Genomic DNA, 22720 nt, shown 5'->3' with positions numbered 1-22720 from the left:
CCGAAAACAGCTCCTTCCATTCTCAGATCTGACATCTCAGTTAAGTGTTTCCCAGAAGCCCAGCAGGCACACTGCATGTTGCAGGTTTAATAACGGGCATGTGGATAATTACAGCATTCTTCAATATGGCAGCATGAACGCTCGTGTTTCTCACATGCTGACCTTGCACTGGCTCAGTTTCTGCCACGTCTTTAGTCTTTGAACAGGTTGTATCTGCCTCAGGAGTAAGCAATTTGTACTTCATTTGGAAGGGGAAATCCAATAGTGATACCAAAATTACATTTCTGTGGTACATCCTATTCATTAATAAAAATAACTTTGCCTTTAGGGGAATTTAATGAAAATCTTTTTTTTTTTTATTTCCAATCATTCCCTGTACCACCACAACCAGCATTTTAAGTGCAATAGCAGTCAAATATATATCTGATTCATTGCATTTTCAAACATATACTCCAGTCAATGTCAATACCCAATTTTCCAGACCTGATCTGGAGTTTGCCCCTCAATAAGTTACATTTCAATAAATGTTTCATTTTAAACATGCATTTTTTTGGTATTAGGTCAAACATACAGTATGTGCACCGGTCTATTCAATATTAACGCTCGTAATCCTGCTATTATCTTATTTTCCTTGATAAAAAAGCAGAGCAATTTCACATTTTACCAGGAAAAAGAAGAGCTCCACTGCTCATGTGACAGCGGAGGCTTTGTTGTGGACATATTTTAGGATGTCACTGGAGTAGTATTAAGTATGCTAGAGCCACATATGAGAAAGATGAGAACCATACAGAGAGTCCTTATGACACATAGCAGCATATTACTGGTAAAATGTGGTTTTCTGATATATATAACATATATATATTTTACATTTTTATTTTCAATTTGTAATATGAAATAGTTCATAGTTCAATAGTTCATGACATCAAATTATTCCTTTGCAAATGCATAAGAGGCCACTGGAATGTTACATCTTGTAGGCATTCTTAATTTAAAGAATAAAATGTGAATGTCTGCTATAGAAGACGAGAGACAGCTGTACTAAACCACATAGAGAACATTTATTTTAATGTGAATTAACTGCATTAAAAAAAACAACCCTTGTGTGTTAAGTTGATGTATATGCAGTATACATCAACAATACAGTTTAATTGCATAATTATTCCCTTAGTGTTTATTCATAAAATTTTACGCGGCTCCACATTTTTACGTGTTTTCTCATTAACATCAGAAAGTCTTATTACCAGCGTTATTTACCTGTCGTTGCACTATATTGCTGCCTTCAAGTACTCCCAGTAAGCAAATGTGTTCATGTGAGTCGAGCAGCGGAATTGAACTAAAACATACAGTAAAGGGCGCTCGGTAGCTCTTGTTCTCAAGTGAAACTTTTTGAGTGTGTCTTAATACACACATGTGTGTATATATACATATATATCACAAAGAGACACACACCTGCTTACAACAGCATTCGCTTCACATGGAAAATCCGACTTTCTCACTCTGTCGCAGTTTGTCCGACGTCACCTGAAGTCAGCACAGCAGCCAGTGAAGCAGAGTAGCTGTGACGTCATGACATGGTGCCCCGTCCATTTTTGGCGGAGGAGAAGTTAGTGTGGCTTCGACAAACACGGTGTCGTATCGGAGCGAGTAACAGCTGAAACGAGGCGATACGATATCTGTATAGTGACAGATTTGTATCTTGCTTAGAGACGTGTCACATCAAAAAACATTCTTTAACATTTTAGCTAAGGTGACATTACTTAATGTGTCATTATTAGTGAGTTAACTTTACCGTAAAAACCTGGCGAAGAAGACCCCATCAGGCGGCTCTGGATTCAAGTCCCACTGTCGTTAACGTCAACTGTGTGGCGTCCTCTAATCCTGGATTTGGCTGCCTGTACATTAAGTTTCCGCCGCAATCAATAAATATGGTCATTCATCTTTGGAGTGGTTCGCATCCTCGGCTGAGTTGTCCCGTATGAACCGGGTCGAAGCAGCGACGAGGGGTCGGGGGCTCCGCCAGCAGAGCGGGGCTTCAGGATGAGGATGCCCAGAGGAGGACGCTTGTTCCTGGCGATGTGCCTCGGCTCGCTTCTGGTCCTCGTGCTTTACTTCCAGAGCATCACCAAGCCAGGTGAGAAAAGCACTCGTAGCCTTTTGACAAAAGAACGTATTGATCCTTTTGAAATATTATTATTTCAATGTGTGTGTTTTTAAATGCCACATCGGCTCTTTTTTGAAGAAAAAAAAATAGTGCAGTATGAACAAAGACAGTGAAACTATGGGGGTCCAGTCTCAGGTACAGTGTGTAGAAAACACGGTAGCTTAAACTTCATCTTTGTGGAGGCACAATGTGTCATTTGTTCACTGCAGTGAAAACACTATTATTAAATAATAACTGGATATTAGGGCTGTATGATGTCAGGAAAACATGCAATATTCGATAAAGTCGTTGATTATTGTGATGACCGTATGATAAATGATAAACTAGTATTTCATTTTATGTTGGGTTGGCTTAGGTTATGCAAATATGGGTCCAAACAGTGAGTGGACAGTGCAGTCTCTGTACAAATGAAATGCAACTTGGAAATAACCGTTTTTTATGGAATTTGAATGCTCCCCTTCTATGCTCCTCTAGATAACAACATCCCTTACAAGAAGGATTCCTGAAATGAATCACAAAAAAAATCTGAGAAAAGTTAAGTTTGAAATAGATGTATACAAAATTGAAATCCAACTCACTCTCTCTCTCTCTCTCTCTGTGCCTCTTTCTCTGCTTAAGTAGTTGGGGTATGAGGATATTGCTCTATGGAGGGGATATGTTAAGTGTGCTAGGCTGCCATCTTGGGAGAAAATGATAAAATAAAGCCAAACCAACAAAATTAGTTTAGCGACATTCCTCTCGGAGCAAAAATTAGCACTAGGAATAATCTACATTCCCTGGTCTCTCACCGTGGTAACACAGTGATCTGCACGAACTTTAAGTTTATGTGGAGGAAATCGCTGCTCAAGCAGTCTTTGTGAATATGTGAATATATCTTATTGCGATTTGCATTTTGTGCAGGCCGATTTCATGGTGACGTTACATTTTCGATATATTTTGCAGCGCCCTATTTGATATTACATTAAACAAATGTACGACGGTGACGTTTTTAAAGGTCTTGTTGTGTCCACAAAGCAAATCAAGGATGCTTGTTTTTCATTCTTAAAAAAAGGACAGTCAATCTGATGAATCAATTGTCAAAATTAAGATTCATTTAGTAATTGATTAATAATTGATGAATGTTACATGGTTACCATAACATGTGGTACTATATAATGTAGTGTAGTGGCCTTGCAAACACATTTTAGGCAGCAGTTTAGGCTTTTACATTGTGAGGGCGGTGCATCATGGATTTTGGTTGACAGAGCAGCATTGGCATATGTGTGTGTATGTGTTCGTGTACCTGCATGAAGGTGCGGGCATGCGCACAGACATAATGAAATGTGAATGAAATTAGGTATGAATACGCTCACTGTGAACAGTGGAATGTTTTGAAAACCCCCCACCCCTCGACCTCCTGCATTCCTCTGCTCGTAGCCCTGCTCTCCTCCTCTTACCTCTCCTCTCCCTTTGTTTCCCCGGGCTCAGCCCATTCTGGACACTGAAAGACAGATTGGCCCCCAGGGGACTGCAGCCTTGCAGGGAGAAAAGTCAGGGCTCAGTCGGGGGGAAGACGGGGAGAAAGATAGGTGCTGGATATGCGCTGGCCACACATGCAAAGTGTTCATCTTTTTCTTTTACAAGAAGAGGTCTTTTTATGTGGTTGGCTAAAAAAAAAAAAAACAGGAGAACGATGCAGCGTGGGGGTCACTCTGAGCTTTTGCTGAAATGGAAAAATATTCAGAACTCTGAACTCATGAGGATTTTACGCAATAAGGGGGGGGAACATGCACATCGCAGCATATACTAAATCAGATGTGTCATACAGGAAATAAAATCATCAGGAATGAGATATCTTTTAGGGAAAAAAAAGCCTCACTACATCGATAGTTTCTCCTGAATTGCGTCAAGCAGCCACATGTTCAGAACCACAGCAGTTAGCCACCAAATGCTGAACACATGTAGAAATCTTTAAGAAACACACCATCGATCCCCCCCTCTGCATGTACTGTCGGCTCATTGCCCGACCTGTTGAGGCTTGTCTTTCAGTAACCATGTAACCCACATCAGAGAAGACGACTTCACAACGGCAAAGCATACAGCTTCCTTAATTACTGTGTATCTAGTCAGAGTGGGGTTAAAAGCCTACCTACACCACATCTCTGGTGTAGGTCATTTCCAAAAGGTTTTTACCAGTCCAGACTAAAACACACCCAGTTTAGATTCAGACCAAGATGAAAGCAACAGTATTTCCAAACTTCTCTGTTTTAAGGACTTGGAAAGTCTCATGGATTATTAAGCCATAATTATAGTGGTGGGTTTTAGGACTGGCATTATGACTTATAAACAATATCTATTTTTAGGCAACGTCCCGATATATAAAGCTGCGCACAGGTTGTTTCTCTTGACTCGTGAATAACGTTTTGAGATGACAGAATAGAGTTATTTCATTTCAGATAATACCTGGTTTATTTCTTTGGCTTTTTAATGTTAAATGAGGGATATTTTACGTGCGTTAGAAACAATGAAATTACCTATGAATATGGTAAAATTCTGCTATAATACAAATAATTAGTGTGTTATGAGGTAGCCTTTTAACAACCAATCGTCAGTTCATTTGTTTATAAAAATGTGTAACCACCAGGAAGTGACATCATGTATGAGGCAATCTAAGACAATATCTTGTGTCATGTCACGATATTTGACATGATCTGGTGGTTTATTTGTAGAACCCAACACATAATATTACCTTGAGAATGTTTTGTTTATTTCTATATTTTTACAACCTACCGACATTCACCCTCTCTGCTCCTGCCCACCCTTAACGGAAACCTGTCACTGCACACGTTTTTACTTTTGTAAGCGTGTCATCCTTTTATTTAGAGATCTGTGTCACCCTCTTCCTCTTAAACTCTGACCACTGCACCTGCTCCAATCTCACCATCTCATCCACATGGTATCATCACTCTCAGATTTTCTGTTGTACTGAGAAATCGACCCAGTTTCATATTTGCCTCCGGTTTGGCAGGAATTCAAATTGTATTGATTGTTTACTGGACGACCTGCTCTGACACAACCAACACATCACACTTGTTGTATTTTAGTTTGAGACCGACTCGCTAGATGTTTGGTCGTTTATTTTCCTTCTCTCTCTTTCTTCTGAGGAGAAATGACTAAGTCATAGCCATAAACATCATTAAATGACATCTGTCAACTCAGCAGTTGAGAAAAAACATCATATGAAACTGAAACCTCACCCACACACAGTTGTTTCGATGTCTGAACCATGTGTGGACTGTTGTAGTTCGCGTGTTGACAGACTTTTCTTAAAGTCTGCGTTTTAAGTGTTTATTTGTGCTTGTGTCATAAATCTGTTTGCCTTTTGAAATAATACCGCAAATCATGACTCTATTTCTGTCAAAAACATGTCATCTCTGTGACAGGATCCCTCAGCCATTGTTCTTCTGTTCCTCTTCTGTTTTTTGATCTCAGTTTAACCCCCACATGTAAATAAATAAATGACAGCACGTTCAGTGTAGATCTCCTTTCTTTAAATGCCCCCGCATACTTCCGATCCACACGTACAGAACCACATCCTCCAATTAAGCCCACTGTTTAATACCGGACACTCAGCCTACACAGTGCATATTATTGTTGTGCCGCCATTGTCACGCTTCCTGTGCCAAACTCCCAGGGTTTGGCTCTCAGGAAATGAACATGAAACTAATCCAGTCCATTGTGTTGCTTTATACTCATTAGATTTATTGTGGTAATTATACAATTAAGGAAGTTCAGATGTTTCCTTATTTGGAGCTTTAGTCATGGAAGGAGCAACCGGCTCACATTTTTTATATTTTTATGCCTTCTGTAGAGGTATTTTAAGACCCCCAAAATATTCCCTATCTTCAATTTTAAACTACAGACCCACTGCACCCACAAAATGCTCTGACAAATGAGGAGGAAAAAATGTCGAAGACATCTCTCTAACATGTGCCGTTTCCTACTCAGCCTCTCTTATTAGATACATCATAATTTGAACAAAAATAGAGATGCACGCCCACTTTCTTTTTCCTCAGTGTCTTTTATGTGGTCACGTTGACTCAGCAGTGCTGTGGCATGGTGTCATTGTGTGTATGTCGGACGAGTTCACGCTCGCGTTACTATGGCAAGAGACTTTGTGGAAGGGCGGTGCACTTCACTTTGAGAAGGATGGGGAAGAAGTTGTCGGCGTTTACAGGATTGAATTGAATCCACGCTCGGAGTTTCACACAGGAAATTGTTTTCTATCATCTCCCCTTTAGCACTAAATCCTAGGATATTATCTCCGAAATTTAGAATTTTGTAATAAACTGTCTTTCCTTGCCGATATTGACTCTGAACTTGGAATAAAAAGCAATTCCTTTTAAAACCGCTCAGTTTGCAGACACAAATATCAAATATTTTTTGCATCTTGCATGTGTTATATGTTGCCATGCCACTTCACTAGTGTAAAAATATTTATATAATAATGATAATAATACTACTAATAATAAAAATAATGACTCTGGCTAATGAAACACTACCAGAAATCACTTGCTCTTTGCTATTCCAAAAATAGTATTCGCAACTGCTGATTTGGAGCAATGAAGATGACTTGATTTCTGGGAAAGGAAGATTATAGTTGTATCTGGGTGTAACTGACACACTTTAAAGACATGTTAGTGGATTGGTGTGCAGGTTTTATGTACTTGCCAGTGCCCAATCCAGCATTTAGTACAGTGTCTGAGGCCTTTTCGGATTTTGAGTCCAGAATCGTACAGTGCACTCAGAAAGCCTCACTTCTCTTTTTTACTTTCTGTTCATGGTGCATGCTTTACATTCACACTTTGACACTTCCACATTATTTGGTAGGCAGCTGTGTATCACTTCATAATGTAATAGGGTGGGAAACCTTTTGTGACATATTCCCAGCTCTGGGGAACAATAGTGAATTGTCTTATCAACAGGCCAAACTGCCTGCAGACACCCAAATAACACATCTAGTGGCAGTGCTTCTGATTTCTTTAGTGTTTACACAACTGATGTCACATACTGATCAAATCTCAGTTGAGATGTGAAAAATCAACTGACCAAGATGACTGGCAGGTTTCTGAGGTTTGTTTTTCACGAGACATCACTAGTGCTGTGGTGGTTTCTCTGGCACATCACAAACTCTAGCAGATGTAACATCAAGGCCTGCTCTGATTTTTTTTTTTCTTTCTTGTGCCCACACACGGAGTCACAGCTAATCCTACTGTAGGCACACAAACACACACTGTGATCTTTGTCATTGAAGGCATGTATTTACACAAATACATACTTGCTCACCCATATTCATGCCATTATTATACACATTATAATCCTTTAATTGAACACATCAGTGTTACCACCGCAGTGCTTCAATAAATTCTCGGCCTCACCCGGAAACATGGGGCGTAACTCTCATTTTCTAGCACAACTGTATAATATAAAGCCTAACATTACTTTCCACAAAAACTAAAATGTTTATGTTTGCAAGTGAACATCAGTAGGTGAAAAGGGAAACCAGAATAACTGACATGACGGTGGAAGCATTTAAACATGCTGAAATGCTTAAACGATTGCCCCATGCACTTTAAACACCTGATATCTGACTTCTGTCACTTGTGTGGTCGCCATTTTCAGAGTGAGTATAATATAAGTCATAGAAATAGCTGGGGTTAGCAAAGGGTTAGCAAAGCTTGAACATGTCCTGTGACGAATTCCGGGTGAAGCCGAACAACTTTTTGAAGTACTATATGGGCATGAATGCACGCACTTTCAAAGCCATTTGAACAAAAATAGACTGTTTTGTTGTTTTTAAGTGTCTTCAGTTCATACTCTACACAACATACTCCCATTGCAGGCTGCTGTCTCATGCTGTATGATGGACAGTACGTACCAAATATGCTTTTTCTTGAAGATCTCTAAACCCTCTGGCTTCACCAACTGTATGGATGTTTTTCATAAAGAGAAAGCACCAAGGTATAAGTGGATTTATATGAAATGACAAGAGCCGAAGAGCTGTAGGCTTTCGTTTTAAGTAGTTGAAGATGATGTTGTGGTTCTGTGCTTCATAGTCTGGTCTGCCTCTGATCTTACTCGTTGTGTTACACCAGTAGCACTGGTTCTGATTGTCACTTCTTCTGTCGGAGCCAAGCTGCGATCTATCCGTTGCATCTTTAATGCTTTGCAGGGTCTCTGTTGTTTTAGGTATAAGGGCGCCACACAGTCCTGTAGGACAGCATACTTCAGGAAATAGGCACAGCTGGGTCGACTGAGTGAAGCTGCTTTCACACATGCACTGAAGTCAGGACTTGTTCCTGAAATTGTCTGGAGGGGCTGCACTGAATGTGAAAAAGCAAATGTCCACACAAGTCAATCAGGACATTCTCCAGAACATCTAAAACTAATGTTAAGTGAATTGTTACATTTTCTCTTGGTAGCTTCTTGACATATACAGTTTTCAACATCACTGAATGATATGGGGAAAAAGACAAATGTCAAGTCTGATATGATGCAAAAATACAAAATAGCCCATAAATGCTTTACTAAGCACGCACAGGTTGTAAAGAGAGACATGCATCACCAACATCGTGAGCTGAATTTGAGTAAGGGATACACAAGTCAGCTATGCAGCAGAGATCATTAGAGCTGTGAGAGCATGTTTAAAGGTGAAAGAGGACTCTGTTGGACTGAAATTGGTATCAGTATCTGTAGATACTCAAGTTTGTGAAGTGGTATCAAGCCATACTTAACCAGTAGTACTGATAATAACTTTCAGAAGTGTGTATTGGTCAAAATGAATCAAATGGCATGTTTTACCCAGCTAAAATGTAATATTCTGGTGTCATTTAATCCCCTTTTCGCTTCTCTAATCTCAGCCCTGTACATTTTCGCTGTGTTTACACAATTGTGAATAATAACCCAAGTATGTTAGGGCCTCACCCACTTAGGGGGGCCTCTCTACCCTAAAGTCTAACCTAAAGGAAGTCAAAGTCAAACTAAAACCTTTAATGGTGTGGAGAGAGCTCAGTCAACTTGATGTATGACATGTTTTTTGACATGAGGAATGACCTGGTTGACATGATAATTACCCCATAAATCTATATTGCAGGCATGTTTCTCAATCCCATTTTAAAGAATACTATACATTAACATCAGGAAGGTATGAGAAGGAAGTGCTTTTCCCATGTTGCTATAGGATATCACTGAAGGCAAAGTTACCCAATCTTTTGTCCCAATCACCACCATCTGCAGCTCATGAGATCAGATTGGTGCTAGTCTTAAAAATAAAGGCATATCATGTCAAACCAACACGAGAAGTGTGGCGTCAAGGTTCTCCCACTAGCCCTTCTGTCTCCTGACGCCTGTTGTGTCATTTGTGTCCTTCTATTTTCTCTTTCATATTGTGAAACAAGACTTTTTCTTACCCCCATCAAAGCAATTTACATGGTGGTTTTGTTTCATCTCATGGAAACTTCCACCACATGGCCGTCATAAAGACAGAGCTTCCTCTCAGACGCAATTAAGTGCAGTTTTACAGTATAGATGTCACATGATCCTCTCTGCCTTTAAATGTATTGAGGATGTTTTTCAAAATAAGAGTTCATTCACCAGCAGCTCGGGACTGAGGCAGCTCTTAAAGCCCTTCAAAGTTTTGTTATATTGGACTGACAGAGGCACATTTTTAGTAAACAAAATTGTTTTGATTTTCAACATCAATGTATTTATGTCAACTGATTAGTCATAAGTGAGTGCTGTCTGTTTATAACGATGCCAGTCTTAATGGACTATTGTTTGTCAGGGAATATAACATCACATGCTTTAAGACTTTAAGACATGCACTTAGACTCAGGTTTAAAATGGGCCTGTCTGTGAATGTTTTAGACTGAGGCCTCCTGTGCTCTTCATCAACAGTCAGTTGTGTCACTTCCTTGAGAGGAAGTAGTGGTTTTCTGTGATAGCACACGACATACACAAACGTGCGGTTAATGATGATGGAAAGGAGAGAAGAGTACGTGTCTGAAACAAAATCACTGATTATGTGAGTTTAGGTACAAACTTGTGTGGACTATAAAGGGTAAAAAAGTTTGGTCCTAAGTTGTACCTTTTTTATCCACAGCTAATGGAAGTGAAACTCAGCTGGCTGATGGCTAGACGTAGAGACCTTTAGCTTTACACTCTTGAGCTTCAAGCGAAAGGTTCAGGAAAATGAATTACTTGGCTTTTATTGAAAACTTTATCGAGTTACAGATCTGTAAATGTCAGAACGTATTTCTCTCTTCAAACCAGGGCAAGAAGTAACATCTTCTATAAACCCTAATTCAAGCCTGACTCCTTTACAGTCGAGCTAAATCTCATAGGAATGCTATTTGTGTTTAGGTATTTTGTCATAAATCAGCACTTGAGATGATGATGATAATGTTTATGAACCTAGAAAATAAAATGTGTGATATTTCATTATAAACCTTGACAATCTGGTAGTGGTAGAGGTCTAATCAGAGGATCATTTTTGTCAAGTGGATCTTCATTACCGTCCCTTGACTCACAACACTTATGAGGTAAAAAGTACCAAAACTTTGTGAATTTTTATTCTTCCTTTTTAGAATTTCTAAGAGCTGGCTTAAACAGAATATTGTCATGTGGTGATAGGAATTCTCCAAAGACTGCTACTGCTTGGAAAGTACCAACAACATGACTTTCTCTTCTTCAGAGAATCAAACTGTACAGATCATACTCCAGAGAGGATGTGAATTCACACTTGACATGCTCTCGCTGGCTGGATTTCCCTGTGTTTTTTTTGTTTGTTTTTTTAGATGAGTGTTTCCATAGTTGAACGTTCAGAAACCCTTGTACCAGATTTAGAACATCTTCATTTGTATAGCAGTTCTCCAAAGTTACATAGGGCTTCACAGTTATAAGCTAAAATGAAAAAAATGAAACACAGTAGTAAAAGAACAGAGGAGTAAAAACACTAAAACATTCATAACCACCCATAAAAATAGGTTTAACATTTTCAAGAAAAGGGGAACGATAAAAGTACATTCTACAATTTGATTTAAAGGAAGCTACTAACTCATCGTGACATATTCATAGGACATAAACATGAAGAAAATCACACAATACTCTTAATACTCTCCAAAGAGAAGCACGTGACTTCAGTCATAGTGACTGAAGTCACGTGCTCACCTCTGTTCCCTTCGTTCACTTGAGATATCAATGTGGATGACATTCTTTTTTTTAATGTTTCTACCCCATAATATAGCGTTTACACTTGAAAACCATCACTCTAAACCTGTGATATGAACAGAGACTCTTGACCTACTTTCCAGTTTCCTGAGGAAGCATCTTGAGTTTGCTAAGGTCTTTGGTGCATCAGATATAAATGATAGTGTCGTTGAGCAAGAAACCTCCTCCTCCTGTGTACGGTTCTTGTGTTTCTGTCCCCTTAGCTGCTGTGATTTGTAGCATATATAAATACAGTGTACCCGGTGCAGCCTAAGAAGTGGATTTCAAACCCATCAAGTGAAGGCTTTGAGCACGGTCCAGCAAGGTTTAGATGACTATCTCTGTGTGTTCAGATGATGTGGCACAGACTTATTTGCAGGAAGTTGAGGATTTTTGGTGATTCATGTGTGCTCACGCAGAAGAGGGACAGTTAGGCCGTAGGACAACAGTCTCAGCCTCACTGTCTATCTCAGATCCTCTTTATTTACTGACTCACCAGTGTGGTGATTGTTCCCCTTTCTTGGTTTCTTCTTCTTCTGTCATGATTTAGAGCTTGACGCTAAATCCACACTGAGGTTTATGGTAGACATGCATCAATTTATCTGCGGTACATTCAACTTGTTGACTGTCATCAGCCTTTAAAATAACACAAATAAGATGACATGAGCTGAAACAGACGGCTATTTGTGCGACATACACTGAAAAAACAAGCTCTCTGATTTATCAGCTTCTTAAATGAGAATATTTTATGGTTTCTTTCCTCTGTTTTGCACAGAAATCATTAGAAATTAATAATTTTTTGTGGAAAAAACAAGACATTTGGTTTGGGAAACACCAATCAATGATTTTTCAGACTTTTCTAACATTTCATTGACCCAACAATGAATGAATTAATCAGAAAAGTAACGGATAGATGAATTTATTATGAAATTTTTAGTTGCAGCCCTAGTGAAAACATTTTTCTGGTACTCAGGTAAAGAGTCTAAAGTGAAAGTGAATTTCATACATTTCTAATAGGGATGGGAATCAGTATCGGTCAGTATCGGTGTCATTACATTACATTATATTACATGTCATTTAGCAGACACTTTTATCCAAAGCGACTTACAAAGGAATTGAGTACAATCAGCCAGCGACCATGATGTCGCAGCGGTCGCGACCATTATCGGTCCGATACTGGTCAAAATCACTGGATCGGATATTGGGCAGATAAAATGTAGAATATGATGCAATCCAAAAATCCTACATGCTTAATTATGCACAGACCGTAAAAGTGTAGATAAAAATCAGCAAAACCATTTTAGCTGAGTCATGTTTGGGCTGCTTATTTCTTCTTTTAGGGAGAACAATATCTGTTGCACAGTCGGAGAATGATGTCTTTGAAAGGACTCAGCACAAATGTGTTGTTAACAGCTTCATAGTTCATAAATGGTCTAAAATGATAATATCAGTATCGGTAGACACTCAAGTTTGATGGTGTGAAGGAAGTTTTTATGGTGCAGATTTTTCTTTGTGTTTCTGCCAGAAAATATCAAAAAAACAAAGGTAACAGTATTGAATATAGGCCAAACGATTATTCTCAACACTGATGACCGTACTGATCAGTGCATTAATAGTTTCTGGTGCTATACTGTCTATACTGTGTTTGCTTGATGCCAGCTCAGCAGAAAGAGGAGACACACAAGCAGCCTGTGTCTCCGTCTGGATTCCAGTCCTTTCATGGGACATTTCATCACCTTGCCTCACAGGGGCAGATGATATGCTTTCCATATGATGGTGTTTCCTCATCCTTCCATTGTAGTCCCCAAATATATCTACATTAAAGCGCCTCCCCCCCCATCTCGCTGCTCCAGCTTTGTGTTGAGATGTAAAGTAAGCCACATGTGCAAAACAAATCACTGTTATTGCCCCGTAAGCTGCAGACACCAATAGTTTCTGGAGAGAAGGGGGATGGGAGTGGGAGTGAGAAGGAGAGGACAGATGTGTTTGTAGAGGCTGGGGGAGGGAGGATAGAGAATATACAACAAGGTCTGCATCCAGACGTTTGTCACTTCTTCAATCCAGCAGAGCCTTTATTCTGATTTACTTGTTACATGTGAAGTAATGGATATTTGTTTTGTATGGTGTCCTACAGTCATGACTTACAAGCCAAATTAGAAAGGGGAGATAAAGAAAGGCTGCAACTGGATTAGATAGAGACTGAAAGGAGGAGGAGACCTTTGTGTAGCTTATGGATAAGTTACACAAGAGTCTGGAAGGAACACTCTGTTTCTTTTCATTCTATAGGCGAAAAGTAGGAGGGTTTATTATAAGCATCACGTCATGACAAAGGCAGAGAAGTGCTGGAAGGGTTCTGACTCTTCCAGTAACTCTTGTTGGAGAATTGTTTGCTCTGATAAGATTACGAGGATAAGAGGAGTGTAAAAATAGTCATTTAGTCATTATGAAACTGTAGAGGAACAAATAAGACTGCTGAATTTTGTAATAGACATTGAAGCATGGATATCTGAGCCTGTTGAGGTTCAGACGAATATTTGAAATTATATTCGGGCTGAGGTCGCTCACACTTTCTAACTTTATCGTCATGTTTTATTGACGCTGCACATGTCTGTTTACACAGAGCACATGCAGTAACCACGGTAACGATACAATATCACAATTGTATTGCAATACAATTGCATCAGGTTCAAGTTGGATGCAGATTCAGTACTGGTGCAGTTCAGGTTCACACAAACTATTAGGCACTGGGTGACAATGGCAAACACTGGGTTTATGCAAAGTAACACTCAGGTTTTCACATTTAAATCAATTGTGATCAGTTCAACAAAGCAACCATGGTGAAAACGTCTCTGTTGGCATGTAACGCACAGAATACACCAGAACTGAACCATGTTAAATAAAACTAACACTTTCAAACACATTATGAAATGGTCTTTGCTGCAGAGCTGAGAATAAAGTGGGTTTTTATCTTCTCCTGTTGCATTGTAGAGCCCGGTGTGAAGACTGACAGCAGACCAGGGAAAAGCAGGAGAAGTCCACTGCAGACACTCTACAATGGAGACCAGGTGAGAGCACACACACACACACACACACACATAATCAGTTAAAGCCTAACCCTAACTTTAACATAACCACAAGTCCAATCTTAGTCCTAAACGTCGCCAGTTCCTTAGAAATGAGGTTGTGCCACATTAGGACCATGTTTTGGTTTCTGCAAGGACATGCTCGCATACATTGATGCATATGAGATTCTCTTTCAATTGCTATTCAAGTTTGGATCAGGAGAGGTCCATCTGGTGCGTGTCCTCTCTAATTCTTCCTTTTACACTGTTCAAATAAAGAGAAAAGGATCGACCACATACGCTTGAGTACCTGTGTATATTTTAATGTTACGAGCATATTGACATTTCATTTAAACCGCACGTGTCTGTAATCAGGGAAAACTCGCAGTAACGATGTTAACAAATGGACAGGGTGACACAAAGTCAATGCAGCTCACTTTAACTGAATAAGGCTGATGTTCCTGTTCCTGTCGCGTTCAGGTTATGCACAGGTAGTGACTGTGAACTGTTAAATAAACTCAGTTTATTACATAACGGTTACCGTGGACCCTTTAATATACATTTTTGGGTTCGTGAACGTGTCCGTCAGAAGCTGTGCTAGGTTACTATAGAACAACCTGGAACATCTTGTTGATCCGAGAGAGGCTTGGATATAATTATCTGGATGGAAAGGTAACCTGGGTGTACGGCAAGTGGAAATAAATGTACTGCACATGTATTCGTCTGTCGTTCAACAACGTATGTAATAAACAAGAGCACAACCTCTTGTCATCTTCTCTTTCCCCACGTCAACGTTCATGCTATGAACCAGTTTTATAATGTCACAATCCCTGCAGAATATATTCTTATTTTCACCGAGTGGGTTTTCTGGCTCCAGATCCTGGTTGTCTTATTTGTGGTCTGACTGAATGATTTTCATTTTTGAAGTTTGGCTGCATTTGAAGATGCTGTTCTGCACTGGTTTATCCACATTAATGACATATTTGAAGTTCGGGGGAAATGTGCTTGTAACCCTTTGTTTCTTATCTGAAGTGCATCTCTCTTATTTGTAGCCTGTGATTGCTTTTTGCCAGTAAATCCTGGCTTAGCATTCATGCTAGAAACTCAATACAGGAGGGAAACAGCTGGCCTGAGGTAACAAACTCTGCCTTCCACCTGCAAAGCTCACTAATTAACATGTTATATCATGTTTATCTGCTTTGTACACAAAAGAAACGTTTAAAAGAGATGATGATAAACTCAAATATTAAATGTCCTGTGGAGCAGATGTTGACATTGGAAGGGGGAAAAAATGTAGCACTAATTCAGAATTTCTCGGTTTTGCAGCTGTAGGACATGAACTCTGAGGGTGACAGTAAACGCAACAGTACTTATCTAATGATGCCTGTCGTCATACAGTGTATGGCTGACCAGATAGAATCTGTCAAACAGTGGTTTTCACTTAGGTTTAGCATGCAACACGGTGGAGTATACATTGGCAGCAGAGGCCAGAGTAGGTGTTGAAAGGATTTATGGCTTCTTTGTTTCAATTTGATGAGGCTATTTTTCTGTTTCTTTCGTTCTCTTTTTATCCACGCTACATTGTCCTCATCACAAGCAGCTGGAGCTGTCGGCAGCTCAGAGGTCCCTCCAAGGCCGCAGGGAGCTGTTGGAGCAGGCGTGTCTGAGCCACACGAGGAAGCGCCGGGTGCTCTCGCCTGAGGATCTCAAACACCTCATTGTGGACGATAAACACAGCCTTATTTACTGCTACGTGCCCAAGGTTGGTTACCATTACATGAGGAGGTGCAGCTGGAATTCTAAACTAGAGTGCTTTTCAGACCATGTGAGGGAAGGCAGGGGACGGTGAGGGAGGTGGAGGTACAGGTCTGATTTCTAATTACAACTGGAATATAGTTATTGTAGCTACAGTTTGAGTCTAAAACAGCACTCTTTCTCGTCTAAGTTAACCATCATTACACGACAGTTTACAAGAACCGTCGTCATCACCTCCAAGCCAAAATATACGGCTCATTCATACGTCTGTTTAAAAGAAGCTATGAAAGTCTCTTTAAAGCTCAAAGACTTGTCAGTCAGTCAGTCATCATCTAACCGCTTTATCCTCCACCAGAGGGTCACGGGGGGTGCTGTGCCAATCTCAGCTACATCGGGCGATAGGCGGGGTACACCCTGGACAGTTCGCCAGTCCATCGCAGGGCCACACACAGCTAGAGACAAACAACCATTCACTCTCACACTCACTCCTATGGTCAATTTAGAGCGTCCAATTTACCTAATCCCCACATTGCATGTTTTTGGAATGTGGGAGGAAGCCGGAGAACCCGGAGAGAACCCACGCACACACGGGGAGAACATGCAAACTCCATGCAGAAAGGCCCTTGTTCCAACCGGGGCTCGAACCCGGGTCTTCTCGCTGCAAGGCGAGAGTGCTAACCACTACCCCACCGTGTGGCCCTCAAAGACTTGTATTAGGGAAAAATGGGAGAAGTGTATCATTTACGCCCATTCAAAGTCCCAGCAAGGGTCAAAGAACAAAGCTGAAGTGAGGTCCTAGACCTGGAAGTCATCAAACCTTTTTAATATTTTGAAATAGCAAAATGGCCACAAAGATTCTAGCAATACAAATGTCCAAATTGGTTGATCTCAGATACTTTTTTGCTCTTGAGTGAAAGTTAAAGAAACCAGATAACAATAAACACTTGTTAAACAGAGAATCATTTCTCATTTTAGTAAAACATTCACTTTGTTATACTTTCAAGTGTGTTCAAGTAATACATTCTATTAAGATAATAATTGATATTGAATTGAGAATCATGTTTAACTAGTTTTTTAACTGCTAATACTGAAGCTGCAAAGAAAAAAGAAAACATGATTGACACAGTGTTTGAAATCCACCCTGCTTCTATGATTTTCAGGTAGCCTGCACAAACTGGAAGCGTGTCCTCATGGTCCTCACCAGTGACGGTCGTTACACCGACCCCCTCGCCATCCCTGCCAACGAGGCGCACGTCGCTGGCAACCTCCGCACGCTTTCCGAGTTCTCGGTCCCAGAGATCAACCAACGCCTTCGCAGCTACCTCAAATTCATCTTCGTGCGGGAGCCCTTCGAGCGTTTGGTGTCCGCCTACCGGAACAAGTTCACGCGCCGCTACAACACCGCTTTCCACAAGCGCTACGGAACCAAGATCATCCGCCGGCATCGGCCCAACCCGGAGCCCGAAGCACTGCAGAAAGGGGATAACGTTTCTTTCCACGAGTTCGTCCAGTATCTCGTGGATCCCCGGACCCAGCGGGAGGAGCCTTTGAACGAGCACTGGGAACGCGTGCACTCCCTCTGCCATCCATGTCTGATCCACTACGATGTAGTGGGCAAGTACGAGACTCTGGAGCCGGACGCTCAGGCTGTGCTCAGGTTAGCCGGAGTGGAGGGGACGCTTGAATTTCCAACATCCGGAAAGAGTACCAGGACAGACGGAAACATGGCCGCACGCTTTTTTAAGCAGATCAGTCCTTTCTATCAAAAGAAACTGTTCAACCTGTATCGCATGGACTTCCTGCTCTTCAACTACTCCACACCAGAGTATCTCAGGACTCGGTGATTGGCAGAGAATGAAGGACAGTCGTTAGTGCCATGAATGGATCACATCTCATTTCAGTAATGATGTCTTTGCACTTTGTGGTCTATCACAGACTCCTCACTACTACTCCCCCCCTCCCCAAAAAAAGACTACGGAGAACGAACACGGTTCAACTCTCTGGTAAATGGAAGTGAATTTCTTAGTGGGAGGGAAAAAAGACACAGTTTGTGCCGAAATTGACCAAGAATATGTCACATATAGCAGAGCAGAATCCAGACAGTGTATTTTGAAAGTGCAGTTTAATACATTAACTTGTCGACAAGCCCTTTCCATCAGGGCTGTATCTTTAGTTAGAATTCAGTATTTATTTTTTTATTTACTTTTTTGTTTTTCCTTCTCTTGCCTAGATGTTAGGTCGTCAAATTGAGCAAATCTTTCTTTGACGTGTAGTGTTTGTGTGTCTGTGTGTTACATGTGGCTGTGGAGTCGTTGTAATGTGCCTTACTTAACTTTGCTGTGCTGCAATCCACAGTTAAAAAAAGGTTTCCTATGGCTCTCCCCCCCCATCCCGTGCCATACATTCACCTCAGAGGAGCGGGTTCTCCTCTCTCACAGGCGCAGAGGTGAATGTGCCGACTGTGAACCTGAACACAGCACAGCGTTTCAAAGCACCTACAGCACAATCTCTCTGTAAGGCCTTAATTTATGTGTGTCAGAGCATGAAGTATTTATTATGGAACCGTGTGGATCTGGTGCTCCTCATTTTGTGAAAATGAATTGAATTATGAGGAGTTTTTCTTCTTTCCTAGTAAATATTGACTTGTACGGAAAGTTACTCGCTGTCTTGGCTTTTGCACATAAACTGATGCCAAATCGAAATCTTCCAAGCACCTCTATACTTTACCATATGATACACCTTTCTTATCAAACCCGTGGCGAATAGATCCAGAGCTTATTTTTCACAGCTTTCTTTGACACTATCTTCATATCTTTTATAGGAAATCCTGCAGTAAAAATGTGTCACCGTCGCCCCTCTATCACTGTCTGTATTTAGCTCTGGGCAGGTAGGCTGAACAAACAACTGCATAGCTGTGGTCAGGGCCGGGTCCAGCCCTGCATTAGTCCTGCTCTGAGCTCCCCTTGTTAGCATGAAGGCAGGAACACCAAGGGGTTAATCCACGTCCAGTAATCTTCCGCTGCACTGAACGACCCCGTTCAGCACATGTCGACGTTAATGTTAGGAAAGTGTTTATTAATGAGCAGGAAGATCGGCTCATGACAAACGGATTCATTGTTCATTAAAAAGCCTTTGAATGGATGAGTTGCATTGTGAGTGACGTAGGAAGAAGAGGGTGTAGAAAGTAGAACTGTGCAGGATTTTGACCCTAATTTAACAGCTTCTGAGTCATTGTGATGGTGAAATGGCTTGTTGTTGCGAGATTGGGCGCTGTCTCCACTCCGCCTACCGTCTGTTAGCCTTGCGAGGTCTCACACCCGAGCCGGGGCCCGGCTATAAGATCAAGGCATTGATAGCATCATTTTAGTGGTAGCGGTGGTGGAGTTTTTAACGACAGTGCAGTTAAAGACGATGGATGTACTCGGTGGGGTTGAAAAAATATGGGCTCCCAAACCGTAGGGGGAGCGCTGTAGAGAATAAGGTGGAAAAAAGGGACCAGACTTGCAAAATTCCGCTTAAAACTGCTAAGGGAGTGAGTGTTTAGTCCATAATTTCATGAAAGTTTGTTAAATGATGCAACCTAATGAGTGACTCAGACTGTTGTCTCGTTCTGTGTCTGGAAGAAAAAAAAAAAACAAGTGCTTTCAGGGAAAAACGGGAGATTTGACTTGCATATGAAATGGCTCAAATTTTGTTTATAATATATCGTAAATGAAAAAAAAAAAAAATTTTCCAGGGCTGTAAATTCCCAAAAGAAAGGTTTTGCAGCAAGGTTTTGTAAAAGAACTAAATCTGTACTAATTACAGGCAAAACAGAAAGTGTGGTTTGAGTGACTCAGCAGAATGTTAAGGAACTGGCTCGGTTTTAGGGGAGCATGAGATTTGAGTAAAACTTCCAGTGATAAATGATGAATAAGTATTTCCCAGGGTTTAAGGGGGAACAGTCTTAGAAGGGAAATCTACTTTTGAACGCCATTAACTGACTCCGTTTTTGTTCGTTGTGATTTTAGCTTTGTCAGTTTCCTTTACAGTTAGTACTGGATTACACAAGGCCTGTACAGGAAACACAAAACTCTTATGCAGCTGCCGTTGTCGTCCTACTTTCTTATTTTGGGAGGAAACATATTTATTTCTTCTGCCGCATGTGTTTAGATGACTCTGCTTCTCGTTCCAGTCCCAGTTGGATCTTTTTCAGGTCAAAGTTTCAAAACAATACTTCGCCCTTCTCTGATTACCACAACAAATAGGGTCCAGACATTTGCACATTGAAGCACATTCACACAGAAAGACAATAATAGAATTTAGGGATTTGAAGGTCGTGAGACAAAATCATCACATTTAAAGGTCGAAATGAAATACACTACCCCTAAATATTATGGCAACAAGTTGCGTTGTCTTAAATACACCAGATTTTTTTGGAGGTAAATGCATGTTTTCAGGTTTTTTAAGTCTTTTACTGATCTACAGATTGGCATTGTTTGTTTTGATTCTTGTGCCGGATATCATGACTCTTCCCGTGACGACACTCTCTGTCTGTTGACGTCACATTCGTATCAGCGCAGCAGGTACCCGGTACTAGCCTTAATGGAAAAGCCAATAAAAAAAAACATAAAAAGTTGCGTCTGTTTAATGGAAAAGCACCAATAGTTGCCCGAAGTAGAACTTTTGAGAGTTTTCGGCTGCACTTTCTCGGTCGTTTGTCTGTGACGTGATTTGATCGCTCGCTAACGTCTGGCTTTCGTCTTCAGTGGTGTACGTCTCGGAAGCTTTGGGTAGCCCAGTCAAAAGGGACCCTACATTGGACATAACTAAAAGAAGATACAGGGCGGACTCACTCTGGTGTCAGTGAGGCGCTGTGAGGCGTGAGATTCTGACAGTATGATAACCTGAAGCAAAAAATATCGCAGGATCACACGGCTCTAAAATGTCGCCTCCTTTGGCGATGATACATTTAAAAGAAAGAGTCATTAAAAGCAGCTCATACCTTAGGGACCGTATGGCAAAAGAATGAGTGGTTTGGATATCTTGATATCTTTTAAAAAGAAATGCCTTGAAACCATTTATCAGTGTCAGTGCAGTCTCCTCTTCTGTATTTAGCCCGTCATAGAATACAAGGGGGTTGTTACAAACTTGGTGCTGTGGACTTGTGTAATCATCCACTCTCTAGTTCTTTTTCAGCTCAGGTTTCCAGTCGCTCCCTGCCCACGCGGTCAGTGACATCAAATCATGTCGTGTGGTCTGACTCAAAGTATGGGTCATGTTTATTACAGTATTGTCAGAGTCTTCCCTCTGTTTAACAGTTTTATTTATTGATTGGTCTCAGAATGTGAAAGAGGATTTCAGAAACAAATAACAGACCGTAGCTTTTTTATTTGTGGGGATTATTTTCATTTAAAGCTGACACATGAACCCTCGAAGGCAGCGTCAGTCGAAAAGTTACGACGGTCCAAATTCTGTGCTTCACTGGAACAGTTTCCAGTCTCCACAAAGACCTTTGCGCTGCAGCATGTTCCACTAATCCACCCTGGATGAATTGGCAACATTTCACTGAATCAGGACCTGTCATGTTTGTGTTTAGTCAATTTCTTGTCAGGAACAACAAGACAAATCATCACAGGCTACGCTCCCATTAAACGTGACATGTCCAGGAGTTAGAGTATCAGTGTAAACAGTTATGTCCGGGGCATGTGGAGACAAGTAGGAAACAGCGCCGTCTCATCCATATTTCTTCCATTAACTATTTCATGTATGTCAGGCGTGTCTGCTCTTAAAACCATGTTTTTCTTCCAGTTTGAAAGGTGCAATATCTGTGTTTTTACGAGTGACTGCTTCTTTTATTCAAGCCTTACGTTTTTGTTTTATCATATTCGTATTTCCACGGAGGGCAGGGTAAAAATCATGAAATGGCCTCCTGTGTAGGAGGGTGTGATCTAAGCCATTATCTACAGGAAACTGAAACTGGGGAAAAACAATCACACCCTCAGTGTTTTTTCTTCTCGCAGGCTTGATGATATGCTGCACAAAATAACGTGTCTTTACCTTTTAATTTCCTTTTTTTTTTCCTCTTCTGGAAAACACAGAAAACAAATAACAAGTCAGTGGCTTGCTCTTGGGAAAGAGACTCGCTGTGTTTCCATCTCAAGTGCCCACATGGCGATCATCTCCAGCCTTTTCCTGCAGAAGTGTCCACGTTGTCGTTGGTGAAGGGGTGAACAGAGCACAGTTGAAGTGAATCTCATGCACCTGTTTACTTGTGTCACAAAACTGTGAATGTGTTAAGTGAAGTACACTCACTGATGTGATTGATTGACTGATTGGCTGGTTACCCTTGAAGTTTCTACAAATAAAAAAACCCCGTACAGCAGAAGCAGAGTGTGCTATTTTTGAATTGTTTGTTTCTCATCGCATTAAGTTATTTATATTCCTGTGCTGATGACAGAGGAAGCTCTCCACTGAGCAAAGTCACACAAAAGTACCATGTAGCCTTTTTTTTTTG

The 22720-nt window shown here is 40.8% G+C and overlaps 1 protein-coding gene across 2 annotated transcripts; it reads left to right on the top strand.

Moving 5' to 3' along the window:
* Positions 1 to 1604: 1604 nt before the first annotated feature.
* On the top strand, positions 1605 to 18611 carry LOC122777592 (carbohydrate sulfotransferase 11-like). 2 transcript variants are annotated; one of them, XM_044038922.1, is made up of 4 exons: positions 1605 to 2131; positions 14396 to 14472; positions 16070 to 16231; positions 17385 to 18611. In XM_044038922.1, exons 1-4 carry the CDS (start codon positions 2038 to 2040, stop codon positions 18066 to 18068), a joined length of 1017 nt encoding a protein of 338 aa, XP_043894857.1. In that variant the 5' UTR covers positions 1605 to 2037; the 3' UTR covers positions 18069 to 18611. The 2 variants fall into 2 exon arrangements, with proteins under 2 accessions (XP_043894857.1, XP_043894856.1); XM_044038921.1 differs by having other exon boundaries at positions 16067 to 16231.
* The last annotated feature ends 4109 nt before the right edge of the window (positions 18612 to 22720 follow it).

This window comes from Solea senegalensis, linkage group LG11 (assembly GCF_019176455.1).
Source record: "Solea senegalensis isolate Sse05_10M linkage group LG11, IFAPA_SoseM_1, whole genome shotgun sequence".
Classification (NCBI taxonomy): Eukaryota; Metazoa; Chordata; class Actinopteri; order Pleuronectiformes; family Soleidae; genus Solea; species Solea senegalensis.
This window is presented reverse-complemented; position numbering and strand designations above follow the sequence as displayed.

Bases quoted from the DNA above. Each gene is read 5' to 3' on its own strand.
- LOC122777592 (XM_044038921.1), top strand. From the start codon at position 2,038: ATGAGGATGCCCAGAGGAGGACGCTTGTTCCTGGCGATGTGCCTCGGC. The intron at 2,132-14,395 runs GTGAGAAAAGCA...GTTGCATTGTAG, and splicing joins CCAGAGCATCACCAAGCCAG to AGCCCGGTGTGAAGACTGAC. The intron at 14,473-16,066 runs GTGAGAGCACAC...CCTCATCACAAG, and splicing joins CACTCTACAATGGAGACCAG to CAGCTGGAGCTGTCGGCAGC.